Here is a 14,653-nt window from a genome sequence, read left to right on the forward strand (position 1 = left end):
AAGTAAATTGTGTAAATAAAGATCTCACTTATGAAAAGCTGCTACTCTTCTCAAAGCAGAGTGCATCTGGGAAATTTCTCCTGCTTCCATACAAAAACCTTCTTCCTAAATTATGAAAGTTTGGGAAAAAGAAAGGAATTAGACAGTGTGGGGCAAGGCAACTGCCACGTTCTCTTCCCAACCAACCCACAAGCTTGAACTACTCTCCGCCAGCCCTGCCCAGTCCCTTCATCTTTAACAATGCTGTTCATGTCTTCCTCTAGAGTAAAAAGAAAACAGCATGTTAACTGCACAGAAATTTTGTATACAGAAATGTCCCTGTCATTAATAAACCCACGGCAGTCTCCCTAGATTACAGTATTGCTAACACTGTAAGACCGAAAACCAGCAATTAGGCTAACACAGAAGCGCTAACCCTCAGACTCACAGGCCTCACACAGTTGTTAAGGATCTCTGGAAAGCTAACTGTTCACATGGTGCTGACTCTCCTTGCTTCCAGCTGCCAGATCACATTCAAAGATAGCTAAAAATATATTAAATACTTTCCCATAGATGCAATTGCTGTAGTTTCCACAAGTATACTACGTGATTATGGGAGACGGTATATACAATCAGGAATTAGAAGGGAGGGGTTCCAGAAGAAAATCTCTTTATTTAGACGTGGATCACACTACGAAGGAGTTGAAGAATCCCTGGTCTAGCACTTATCTTGTTTCTCGTAAGTTCACATTCTCCCACATTGACACAGATATCTATTTAAGACCAACAAAATAAATCCAATCTGTGGTTAGGGGACTTTTTGGCTTGACACATTTTACAATATCCCAGTGTCCAATAAAAACCTGACTGTTAACTCTCATGCCATGGCATGACACCTGTTCATGACGGCACAGTTGATCAGATCAGCTGCAGGCTTCTGTTGTTTAGTTCAGCCAGCAAGCTATTCATATCACCATCAGCTGTTTCTGCTTTTTAGAACTAATGAAAAACTTTGAGGGAGACTCTGCAGTCCTCCTTCAAGGGGAAAGTCATCACTTCAAAGACCCCAAATCTATACAATCTGTGTTACAGATTGCTGGCTTGTTTTTTTCCTAGTACTACCTCTACAGCCAAAGTGGCAGTACAAAGGATATCTTGTGTACAGTCAAATATGTCAAAGTACAGAACTATACCTTTTCGGGAACAGTCTCGTCACCTACAGATCCACAGCACTTATTAGCTGATCTTTCACACCGTATCTTTGGCACAGTAATGAAGCGACTATGGAGAAACTACGGAGCTTAGGTCCAGAATATTCAGAAGACATAAAATGCCCTGGTGCTGGTGTGGACTACCTCATTTATTTTTTTCCCCATTCTGTTCCTGCCAAAATACATCTGCTTCATTAAAATGTAAACTGTCGATCTTTTCAGAGGCAAAAACCCATCTTCAAAAGCTCTGCTCCCCTCAAGCAGAAACAGCAGGCAAATAAAAGTTCCATATCCCCCTCAATTTTTTTGTCTTCTTTTTTCATAGGGAAACAGTCTGTTTCTCTCTACAATGTCACACACCTTTTGCCAGAAGCCATCTAGTAGCTGGTTAAGCTGTCCCATCAACTCATCTATCAGCTGAGTTCGGGCACGATCCACCTGGCTATAGATGGCAATTTCTTCATTGCAGAGGATATAATAAGTCCTGGAGGAAGCCTCAAGGACAGATGTGTCGGAGTGTTTGGCCACAATGTCTTTTACCTCTCTCAGCAAAGCATCCAGATGCTGCAGGTGATAAAAAGGGTATTATAGGTAAACTGCGCAAAAATCCTCTTATGCTTTACATACATTTCACTAGGCCCATATATCTCTATAGGTCATATAACCAACATGAAATAAATGCCAGTCTAAGGAGCAGAAGGGTAGGATTAGAGGATACAATTTTTTTTCTGGGTTTATAGCTCTTTTTCATTCTTATCGTCTCTGGATCTTCCTAAAGAATGAAGCAACTGCTTTAAGTTCTACTTCAGTAATACACATTTGGCACTACATAAAAATTAAGACGAAGGTAGGGAATAAATGCCTTTCCAAAGGACAACTGTGTCTTCAAACAATGGAAGCTGTCTCCCTCAGCAGCAGAGGATGGAGAATGTATCAGATCATGTCAGCAACTGGGGTCTTCACTCTTAGTGGCAGGAGGTAACTTCTGCCATTCTGCTGACTCTCCCTCTTCCAGTCAACGTTTTGTGCTGAAATTAACCTAGGAGTGTTTGCCTACCATTACCTCCCTGTAAATATCCCTGCTTAAGAATACATTAAGCCATTTCAAGGATTTCATCTATTTGTTTCTGACCATTCCTCTCCCGTCAGCAGATATACTATCTCCATTCTTATCTTTCAGTTACTATCATTCCCCAGCAGCTGGGAGTCAGCCTTCAAGGAGAATGAAACCTATTCTGTAGTAAACTCCTGGGAAGCACCAGCTTAGATACACGGCATAACCCACCCTCTCTCCGCCCAGCAATGAAAAACCCAGGGCCGGGCCTACTACATGAAACCACAAATCGTTACCCACCAGGGCCAGTCACAGCACATCAGAAGTGAGAAGCACTAAGGCTTTTCTTTGGCAGCACTACATCAAAAAGTAAAGCCTGAATAAGACCACTTCGCTCAAGGTATAAGACCATTTCTTTACTTTTCTTTATATATTTTCCTTATATTGTTCCAAGTCCCACTAAACTCTGTACATTGTCACATAAAACTAGCACATTCCACATGAACCGACTACCCCAATTCTTATTCACCTTTGTTAGATGTCCTGTACTGTAAACATCTAAATCGTAATACTGAGGAATCTGCAGAAGATTTGCCACTTTTTGTGCATCTGTTGAATACTGCAGAGAAAAAACAGGATATGAGTACACCGCAAGAATTTTAATGAAAGATTTAACATGCATTCACAGAGCAGCTGTTAGGTACCTTTGCCAAGAGCTGAGGAAGCACCATAATAAAGTGTTCCGTAATTTTGGTACAATCTTCCAATTGTATTTTCTTCTCTTTTACTGACAGAATCTGCAGATAAAGCATTTTGTATCAATTACAGAATCTCTTAGATTTGAGTGGAATTTTACATGTAACCCAAGGTTAACTCACATACCTTTGTCTAAACCATATCAAGCTCAGATAAAGATACTTTTTCATGAAGATGCTTCATTACTTTTTTTTTTGTTAACCTTAAACTAGATGTAAATTGCTAAACAGCTATATCTCACGGACAAAATGCTGACCGTTTGTCAATAACATGCTTCAACTGGCTTTCCTCTTATGCTCATCTCCTTCAACATCCACTACTAATAAGATCTAGAGGTCAAAAGACACTGTGTCATTTCATGAAAACAAGCCTTTTTTAAAAAACAAGCTTAAGATACACCTACCACTAGGAACACACTGTATGGCAAAGCATATAAGGCAAAGAGAATGTGATTACAGGACAATAAATAAGATTAAGATGCACTGACTTTTTTGGCTGCACCTCTGCCCACTGGAGGATGACCTTCAGCTGCTTCTCTAACCGTTGCGAGGATAATTTCAATGAGAGCACTTTCATGGGCATCACTCAGTGCTGTAAGTAAATCAGTCTCCTTTCAGCATCACACAAAAGAAAAATGAAGATGCAGCAACAGCTAATGTAAAGCCTACTCATTAATCTGAGCAACTGTGGAAGGACACTACAGAAAGATGCAGTGTTGCTAAATAAACACCTAGAGAATGTTTGATTTAATTTGAAGAAAATTATTTACTGAACACAAAACTAATTATTCCTCTCATGGCTAAACCTTTTAGGACAGTTAGGCTCCCAAAAACACAGGCAAGGTTAACAAGGCCTACTCCTACTGACTATTTTCACATTTCTCATACTTCTTTGAGTAACAAAATACTTTAACTCACTGGGTCTACAACTTTGATTTCAATCACACAACCACCTCCAGTTCCACTACAACAACTGTTCATAGAATCATAGAAAGGTTTGGGTTGGAAGGGACCTTAAAGATTTAAGTTCCTTTTAAAATAATTCCACAAAACATTCATCCTCTAGAGTGTTAGATGTTAATGAACTCAACATAGTACTTATTTTCTTTTCAGGCATAAACAGTAGCCCAACAATACTGCACTTCAATCAATTAACTCTTTTAGATTCTTAAGTTGTGGACAAACAAAAAAATTAATTCTGTGTAACAATTATGGCTTATTTATGCAAGTATTCTTGCAATGTTTCTAAACTACCATTACATAAATACAGAATACTGGATAAAACAAATATGTTGATATAAATATCACATTGGCAGTGCATTGAGTTGCATCTGCTTTGTGGCCCTTGGGGACCACAGTTTGGGATCAAGGGGTACTGCAATATGGAATGAACCTAAACTAGCTGAAGGCAAAGTTCAAAAAACAGTACCAAGAGATTCATTCAGACAAAACTAAGCTCTTTCCTTACCCACCTTCTCCATCTTCTTCGGCATTTTTTAATAGAAGAGTGGTCATGCACTCCCAGTCCTTCAGGAATTTGCCTGCCCAGTCCCACAAGCTGTCGATGAGGTATGCAACATGTTTGTGTAGCTAGGGATTAAAAACACAAGCTTATAGAAGCAAACATATCACTAAAAGAAACAGAGCTTCACATGTGCCTCTCCCTTTTTCCAATTACAAAGCTTTGTCATTCACACATAGATTCACACACAGTATTCCAACATATTTAGTTTGGAGCTAATCAACAACACCATGCCTTCAATCTGATACAAATCAGGGAAGTGGGGGGAAAAGCAGGAAAAGCATGAAAAAAGCTTTTTCTCTTTTTAGGATACTTTCCCTTTGTAATTTAAGTAATCTCTTTAAAACTAGCTTCAGTATTGCTTTTATATTGCTGACCATAACAGCTGAAAATACAACCTTGGGACTAGAAACGAGTCAACAATTTAAGCAATGCCTCTGAAATTCTTTGCAGAAAGATTCAAAACTGCTGTGCCTAAGACACTTTGGCCAGATGTAGGTCTGCACCACTGCAAAAGCAAATAATGAAGTACAGCACTTTAGCTGATAAAACTCTCAGTAGAACTACGCAGTTCTTACTCAGCATACAGCCATGGCACAGCAACCCATATCTGGCTGCAGAACGACACACACATACCAAAACCTCCTCACTCAGTGGCATTAATCTTTCAGGATGTTTTCAGAAGCTGCTTCAGCACTGATTCTCTCCATTAGCACAGTTATAAATTAGTTTTAATACAACAGAACAAAACGTTCTCATTAAAAACTCATCCTAGAGAGCAAAAACATCCCAAACACCAAACATTTCAGAGTTCACCAGCAGGAATAGTTTTCAAAAGCAAGCCAATACATAACATGCAATGCTGGATTTGAAAGACTTACTGCAGGGGCTGTTCTCCTCACCTCACTCTCCAGGAAAAAACCTATTAATCTTTTCAACTGGTCAGTACTTGCCCCAAACTTCCCTCCTCCTTTGGGCTGAACTTCTTCATCTCCCTCATGACTAAGCAACCTGCCAACAGAAAAGAAAGTCAGTCCAGTTCTGCCACATTCTCCTTATACTCGTTTGCCAACGTACCACTAATTCTGTCAAGATCCCAAGGACTGTATTTCTTCTAAATGCCTACTTATTTACTCCAAATCATATTAGACATTTTTATCAGGTGAAAGGGAAAGAGATTCGGTTGTTTTCCATTGTGAGAGATCTGCTATCCCTGTGGATGCAGAGACTATTTCTGACAGTTTCACAGGTATCCTGCCAGCTTTCTGGACAACAGATGCAGATTCTACAGATTTGAACATACAATGAGGTAGGTATTTGCTCATGCTTGAAAAAGGGCTTGCTCTAAGCTGAATTTAAACCTTAACAATAGAGTAGAGATACTACTACCCAACCAGTATTCACATCATGGTATACATCTTGGAACTGAAACTTTTTAAAGAAAACACACTATCTTGTATTTCTAAAAGACAATTTAGTCAGCTTCACAAATATAGTGGAAAAACTGTTATTCCTCATCTGAAGTATGATGAAGCACAATACGACGCTTCAATTTCCCTTTCCCTCTTTATCCAAAATGAGTGTGACTGTACTGCTCATCAAAAGTGCTAATCCCAGGATAAATACAGGAAGGCCATCCCCACAGATTAATGTAAGGCCCAAATGGCCTGGATTTAAGAGCAGGACCACACTTACTCAATGTCAGTAAAAGCTTATGGTTTCAGAAAGTGCTTCTACTGGTGTAATTTACGCCAGCTAAGTAAGTAACCTAGGCTAAAAATGCAGACATTGAGGAGATTTCATGCAAACCAAGAAGGGAGTGGGGGAGCCAGAAAGCATAAACTTTTACACTAAAACTTTTAGTAGTATGAGCAGGGAAACAGGGTGTCACTAACATCTCTACCACACTAGAACAAAGATATCTATACTGTCGGAAGCGCCGGTGACAAGAACTGGGCGAACAAGAACAAGGATGAGATTTACAGGGTCAGCATCCACACTGCACTGGCAAGCTGGGTAGAAAAAGTAAAGTTATCAGGGCAATCACGTCAACGGCAAAAAGTAGCAGTGTTCCGAGAGCAGAAACACCTGATTTATGAAAGAATATTAGGGCCAACACAAAAGATTAAGTAAGACTAGCAGATATGATAGAAGACTCATCAAAACAGAAATTTATCTTCATTTGTCTTTCTATTGGACTTGGCTCCACAAACCCAAGAATGTCAGTAATTCAGCTAGACAGGAAAAGACAACTAGGAGGAGATTCTGCATATGTGGAAACACAAATCATTATTATTTCTGAACTTTTCCCCACAAAACTCTTGCCAAAATATTTTTATTTTCATTCCTCTTTGTGAGGCAAAATTATTTCTCAGCCACAGAGACAGAAAATTTATTTCTTCTCTTTTTAGCACGCCAACTCCATTCACTTCATGCAACCATTGTTCTAAGAAGCCCATTTATAAGAGTTACTCCTGGGGAAGATAAACCCTGTACTTCATTAACCTGACAGAAAATTGGGAGGGCTTTTTAATCTGCTGCATCTCTCATTATTCAAAGCCTTTACAATGTATAAGGCAACTTCCAAAGGGAGAAGAGGGGGCCATTTTTGTGATTAATCACCAAAGCTATGGAAATCCAGCAGATGCCAGGTGATGAATGAGCTCGTAAGAAGTAAAGCAACAGGAAAAGAAAGAAGAAAGGAAGTATGCTTTCAACATAGCATGGCATCTGTGGATCAGTCAATTGTTTCATATTCTCTGTGTTAGTCTTGCAACTTTTCTCATGCTTATTGTGCCAGGGCTGTGCAGGGGAACAAATGATTACCCCCAGACAGCATTTCTCTTCTGATTCAGCAGAAGAAAGCACATCTACTACCCTCATGGTACACACTTCCAGCAGAAAAATGAATGCTTAATGTCCCTCTTAAATAAATCCACCTTCATTCTGAAACAAATGAGAACATGCAAGAAGTAGGCATGCAGGCAAGCAGGCAGAGATACCTTTTATAAAGGAATTCCCCAGCTGCTACTGCAAGCGGACGGTGTGTGGTATAAACAAACTGGTATAACATTTCACAGTCTTCAGCTGATAACACATCCTCACAGTTCCTAGGCAAAAATAACAACGGAAGTTATAGTTCAGGTTTATCTGCAAAGAGTATTATGAATGCTATGTCCAGCTTTTAGTAGACCTGATTCTCCACAGCCATGCAACTTGTTTACACAGCTAAACTTTTGTAGCACATATCTAAACTGCTAACAAAATTGGCAGCATTCTTTTACTCACTGTGCAGAGAAACAGAGGTCTGTGCAAGCCATGATGAATCAGGCCAACTGCATGGACATGAACATTAATTTAAAGTACAACTAAGATTGAGTAGTGGTCATGGATACAAAAAGTAACAGTAATAGAATAGGAAAATCATGCCTCTACTTTATGCTTAGATGTTCACCATAGAAGATAATAAACAGGAAGATGCTTTATTTTGCAGTACAAATTATTTTTAAGGTATTTATTACAGTATTTTAAAACTTATATTATATTACACTAAGCTTATACAGAGTCACATGTAAAAAGAAATCAAAACACATTCTTGATAGTGTGCTTATGACTGTGACCTTTCTGTGCAAACACACTCAAAGTCACAATTTTTTTCATTCAGCTACACATCTTGAGAATACCACATGCCAACTAGTAAACCTAAAATCCTCTATGAGCGCTAGAAATGGCATTAATATCAACCTTTTTTAAAAAGGAAACTGAAGCATCAGGGTTGAATAACCCACCAGAGAGATACCAGAAGAATGAAGCCCAAAGGATTACAGTTTCAAAATGCCTGCTTCTTACTGCCATAGCAACATCATTGGACTAAGCTGCTTCAGAGAACGAAAAAGCAACATACAAGAACCTTACACTCGCTACAGCCAGATAAGGGGAAAGGGTGTGTGTTTTTTTTTATTACTGCACTCAATTCTCAGGTAGTAACAGTTTAGAACCATCTATCTACAACTGTGGGTCTCTAAAACTGAGGATTTATGCTCTTCACTTGCTAGGTGTGATGTCTTACAAAAATTAGCAGCCCTTCCTGTGCTTGCCCATTTGCCTCCAAACCCACCACATCCTTTAGCACTCTCACAAGTTCACAAAGCTCCAGAACATCCTCCAACCTGTCTGCAAAAAAGTGAGCTCACATTAGGCGAGCGTTATCGCTGAAGTGACCATTGCAAAATATATTTTAGCACTGCCAGAGATTTAAGATCATTAGGGGAAAAAAAAAAAAGAAGAAAAAAAACAACAACAACAAAAAGAAAAGACTGCACTCATTTCTCAAAGCCTCTCATTTATAGAAGTTGATACACCATGAATTTTAGCTTTACAATGTATTTACTCATGTCTGTCTTGAATTTTTCCCATTTTTTCCATGGTTGCTTACAATGGTCACTGGAACAATAAAAAGGTCCTTAAATGGAAGTGCTGATAGTATGTCTCCAAAAGCGATGGGTCAAATCTTGCAAGATAATGCTTGTCCTCAACCAAAAAGAAAAACTGCCTTACATACTTCAGGCAGGCTTTGATGGCCTCTTTTAACATGAAATTCCCTTGAGTATATATTTGCAGTAACAGGACATACAGAAAGAACTCTGAGTATATATATCATGAAATCACCATAAAGAAAAATATTTATGCAACTCTTATTCAGCCATCTACAGAACTGAGGAAATAGAGTAAAAATGTGTTTATTGAGGTTAAACAGCAAGAAATTGAAAGAGGTAACATGGTGCATTAGAGTATATGAATAAACACCGGTGCCTCCTGTGAAGCCATAAATGAAGTATCAAATTTATTAAACTACTACAAGTTTAACAACTGAGAATAAAACAAAGACTGACAACAAATTGCACTTACAGGAGTAAAAATACATGACATAGCAAGTCTTTATATTAAAAGGCTATGGAGAATTTATTGAAATAAACTAGCAGTCTGCTGACAAGGTTTCTTTCATTCTTTTTATTGTCAATTTATTATTTAGTTCTTTTAATGCAGTCATTTCTATGAAGTTGCCCTTATTTTCTGTGGGTTTTTTTTAAAAAACAACTGTGGACAGCCTGAAGAAGAAGAAAGTTCTATACAAACACGTCCTGATCTAGAGTGGGCCAACACAGAATCACAGAACAGCTGAGGATGGGCATCCCTGGAGATCATCTAGTCCAAGCCCCTGCTCAGAGAAGGTTGCTGAGGGTTGTGTCCCTGATTGGTTTTGAATATCGACAAGTCAGAGACTCCACAACTTGTGACAACTTGTCCTAGTATTAGACCACTCCCACAGTAAAAAACTCTTTTCTTATGCTTAAATGGAATTTCCTGTGTGAACATGCCAGTCAAATGTACATTTTTTTATATCTGAATTTTTTATTACTTGCATTTCAGGTTTTCTCTTCTTAGCATACTTACAGAAATAGCGAACGCAACACCTGCATGCCTCTTATAAAAAAAATTCCTTGCCTAAATTGTTGATAGCTTGAAGAGCTCAGCAACATGCCTGCCATCTCTTTGGATAGAAAATAAGGGCTCTGCCTTTCCAGTACAAATGAAACTGCCTTTCCTTAGGCAAGGACCTGGTAGTGCTGGTGGGCGCCAAGTTGAACAAGAGACACCAATGTGCCCCTGCAGCAAAGAAAGCTAATGGTATCCACGGCTGACTTAGGAGTGCTGCCAGCGGGGTGAAGAGAGGTGATATGCAACATACGCAGACATGGACATACTGGAGAAAGTCCAGTGAAAGGCCAGAAAGATTATTAAGGGAACACCTCTCCCATGAGGGAAGGCTCAAAAAGCTAGGACTGTTCAGCCTGGAGAAGACTCAGAAGGGACCTTAATGTGTGTAAGTACCCAAAGGGAGGGTGAAAAGAAGATGGACCCAGGGTCTGATCAGTGACAGGACCAGAAGCAACGGGCACAAACTGAAACACAGGAGGTTCCCTCTGAAAATCAGAAAACATGTTTTCACTATGAGGGTGACCGAGCAGTGGTACAGGCCACCCAGAAGGTTGTGGAGTCTCCCTCCATGGAGATATTCAAAAGTCATTTGAACATGGTTCTGGGCAAGTGTCTCTACATGGCCCTGCTTGAGCAGGGGGCTTGGACCAGGTGACCTCCAGAGACATCTTCTAAACTCAGCCAATTCTGTGGTTCTGAAATCCCCAAACTCCTCGTTCTCAAGTCTTCAGAGATTCTAGGAATCTGCCCCAATTACATTACTCCACAGCATTGTTATTTCCTACCTCCTCAGGAAAAGAGTAGGTCAGATACAACAGCTCCAGCCATGTATGAAGCACTCCCTAATAGCACAAAAGCAAAGGAGGGGAAAACAACCCGTTTTCTTTGCAGCACGGGCTGACAGACGCCAATTACACCATCTAGCATCTGATCCTTTTTTTTTTTTTTTCCTTGAATGGGAAGGAATACCTGTATGTACAACTACTACTACTACTACTATTCACATACTGCTCACAGTACTCTATATGATACATGAGGTTTATACTCGTAACTTGCCCTTAAATGAGTGCTTAGGGGTTTTACTTGCCTCTGGAAGTAGCAGCACTTGACTACACCTGCTGCCACACACTACCACAGTAAAGGGTGCTTGTCTTTTCTACTTACATTCATAAGCCAATCACCAAACATTCACAGAATACTTCAAATACAGCAATAATACTGCTGCAAATTTACAGCCCTCAGAATGACAAGCAACAGATAAAGGTTAAGCCAGAAGTGTCTGACAGCGTTTAGGAGCCTAAAAATAAACAGGCATGGCCTTCCACATACCAATGTCATGACATACCATTTTCTCTGCACTTCAGAGTGAACATATCGTGAAGAAGTTGGGTTATTCTAGGGGGCAGATCATAGACCCATTTTGTCCTGCATATGGCACCAGATGAAAGACTTCATATCTTGCTTTTTGTTGCATTTTACTGTATACAAGAGTGACTGCTGGAGTTGCGTCTCTTGGTCTGTGCTATTGTTTATACCAAGGATAAACATCAAAATCATAACAATAAAATTATACCTCATGCACTTTTTTAAAACGGTTTTGCCACCTTATTCTTTTTGTTTAAATGGCTGCGCAAGGAAAGATCTGGCACACATTGTGGGAACATTGGTAATCCAATGTATAGCATCTCAATCAAAAAAATTCTGTTAATTTTGCATTTAAAATTAAAGTTAAACATCCAAATCTTCATATAAATTGTAAAACTATTATTCGTGCACTGAGCACTATCAACCAAAAATATATGTTGGAAGTATTTTAATGTCTGAGATAATAATTTTAAGTAGAAATACCAACTAATCTGTTGTATTACCTCAATTTCTACCCTGCTGTCATTGCAGATATTTCCAGACGATACTTCAGTGATCAGTGAGATAACATGGTTGCCACTACAATATAACAAGAGTCCTTTCCAATTCACTTTAAAATAGGATTAGCATATTGCAATACACTGTGCTTCTATGATTATGCTCTGACAGAATGCAGGAAGATACACATTGGACAGATGCTGTATGGTATGCTTTGGTTAAAAAACATAAGCCTAGGAGACATGCAATTCCTGTTTTTTCTTATTAACTCTGCAGACAGGAAAGATCAGAATTCAGAATAGATCTCGAGGTTTTTGACTAGAGGTGCATGATGACAGTAAATTGCTGAAGGTAGCTTCCAAAAAAAGCATGAACCTGAGAGGATGCAGGAGAGGATAAGATAGAGGAAAACATACATGCCCTTGTTCCATTTTGGTCTTTCACTTTCCTTTTGTTTGGAACAGGCTTGATAAAGCACTACCATAACTCCACGTGAATAGGGGTGTGGTGGACCTGAAGGAATCATAAAGGAGCTGCAAGGAGCTCCATGCCATTCTCTTTTGATAGTATCTGATCTGTGACAAGACAAGCAAGTTACTGATGCAAGAAATCAGAACTGTGTAGTACAATTTGCTTCACGTGCTACTTCTATCAACTTCAAGATAACCGTTTCTTAATTTTTCTGAAAAGCCACTAAACAAAGGTGGATGGTTTCTTTATTTGTATGCAAAGCATGTCTCTCCACCTTATTTTTTACAATCACATGAAAACACTTCTTATACCAGCATTGAAGCCTTCAATAAACTTAACTGGTTTTCTGCACAATGTCTTGCCTGAATAACCTTGCTATATACAGTGCATTTGTCTAACAAACGTCAATTTCTACTCTGAAGTCCACAGCTTAGCTATGAAACAACAGTACAGAATCACCGAGTTCAGCTCTCTGATGACACTGAATTACCTGTCATGGGCCATCTACAACTAGAACTAGTAATATATATTATTTGCCATGGCATCCTTTGCCAAATGCAGTTTTCAAGTTTCTCATACGGTGTAGCCCCTCCCTCTCCAAACTAAAATATCCTTCAGCCTAGCTGAGAATCAAAAGGAAGAATAAGATTTTTTTTTTTTTAAGCACAACATTGATGTACCCCTACTTGACTTGGGCCTCCCATGCTAAGCAAGACACTTGAAAGTCAAGAAACTGAGGTTGTAAACTGGATTAACTCTACTGACCAATCTATGCCAAACCACAGTGGCAAGAACTAATACATTTATCAGCTCCATTAAATAGTTTTAAAACTATTTATGTGAAGTCCTCAATGAGTGTAATATACTCACAGTTCTCACTAAGGTGGCTCTTCCAGATTTCAAACTTGAGTTTTGTGTTCAAAACTCAGTTTAATTTCTAGTTACATTTAACTAATGTAATACAAAGTCATATTCGCCTGTGCTATTTACATATTCAAGCTATTTGTAGATTTGTGCCCCTACCTGCACCACTTGTAACCATTCCTCATTCATCTGCTACAGTTACTTAATTACTTTTGCTGCTCTTTTCCAAAATCCCTCTACTCTTTTAGTTAAGCACAAAAAATGAACAGAATTGTCTGGCAGTAAGCACACTAAACTAATCTGCCTCCTAATGGCCAATGTTTTCAATAAGATTCCTTGGTCTCCCGTCACTCAGGTTTTCTCCCTCTTTATTTCCTTCCTATTTCTATTCCCTCTCAGATCATTTGCAACATTAATGCTAACAATTATGCATAATTCAGTAGCATTAATAATTTCTATTATGCTAAACCTCATAGGCTCATTTCAGTTTCGGGATCACACCATGCTGTGTGAAAAATAGAAATCTACCACCCAAAGACCTTGGCATTCAACTGAGACAACATGCAACAAACGAGAAGAAAAATTCTCAGCTTAAAGAGATAGACAAGATGAAAATACAAATATGGATTTGAAAAAAGCAGGTATATGCATAGCAAGAGGGTTTTAAATTAGCACTGGATTATTTTTTTTAATAATGCAACACATCAAAGTGAATTGAAAACATCAGTGTTTTCACTGCCTCTCTAGCTAGTAACAGAGAGAAAGTGAAGGGCAGCACAGCAGTAGGCAGAGTAGTCAATGTATATTCCACAAGACTGGAACACAGTGACGGTTAAGACATGGTCAAAGCTGTTACATACATGGAGCACAGCTCCACTGCGATCATAAAACACCACAAAAATAATTAACTGGAAACCAGGACTTTCTTCTATACTCACCTAAAAGACAACTATGGAAAACAGTAAGAGATGTTACTGATACAGTAAATTTTCCAAAGAAAGTCAGAGCACCCAACAGACTAACTGGAGGAAAAAAGTTACTCCTGGCCTTGCTTCTTCCCAACACATGTTGTGAAACAACAAAAGATTTCTTCCAAGATTAGAGACATGTTTATATTATTTGTTAAAAATAATCCATGATTCCAAATCAAATGTAGGGAGTTCATGAGATAGAGGTTCTTGCCAGTAGCTTTAAAAATAGAAACTTGATCTGAAAGGTCTTTCATGTCTCACTAAAAATGCAAGTTGGGCAATTAGAAATCAGTTGCCAGATTTGTGGATGACAAAATTGAGCCATCCACAGAGAAACCAATACAGCTTGACAAAAGCGGCAAAAAGTTTGATTGCATCTATGCATACAAGTAGAACTGCCATTTATGCAGACTGTTGTTTATTATTCTTTAAAGGCAGGAGAGTTGTTGTCTCCAGCCCCATTT

The 14,653-nt window shown here is 38.9% G+C and overlaps 1 protein-coding gene across 7 annotated transcripts in view; it reads right to left on the bottom strand.

Annotated features, from left to right (window-relative positions):
- The window catches only part of LOC101916494 (cohesin subunit SA-2-like), a 67,004-nt gene that overhangs the window by 19,222 nt on the left and 33,129 nt on the right, over window positions 1–14,653 (bottom strand). For 5 of the 7 annotated variants that reach the window (XR_008746744.1, XM_055801239.1, XM_055801238.1 and 2 more), the window contains 8 exons: window positions 7,524–7,631; window positions 5,424–5,532; window positions 4,472–4,589; window positions 3,488–3,591; window positions 2,949–3,041; window positions 2,774–2,863; window positions 1,551–1,754; window positions 29–105 (listed from right to left, as the gene is read on the bottom strand). Coding sequence is in view for 6 of the 7 variants with exons in the window: in XM_055801239.1 (XP_055657214.1) it covers window positions 29–105; window positions 1,551–1,754; window positions 2,774–2,863; window positions 2,949–3,041; window positions 3,488–3,591; window positions 4,472–4,589; window positions 5,424–5,532; window positions 7,524–7,631 (903 nt within the window). In the remaining variant the exon portion in view is untranslated. The remainder of the gene's footprint in view (window positions 1–28; window positions 106–1,550; window positions 1,755–2,773; window positions 2,864–2,948; window positions 3,042–3,487; window positions 3,592–4,471; window positions 4,590–5,423; window positions 5,533–7,523; window positions 7,632–14,653) is intronic. The other 2 variants (XM_055801244.1, XM_055801242.1) reach the window with 2 other exon arrangements.

Source organism: Falco peregrinus, chromosome 4, assembly GCF_023634155.1.
Source record: "Falco peregrinus isolate bFalPer1 chromosome 4, bFalPer1.pri, whole genome shotgun sequence".
In the NCBI taxonomy this organism is placed as follows: Eukaryota; Metazoa; Chordata; class Aves; order Falconiformes; family Falconidae; genus Falco; species Falco peregrinus.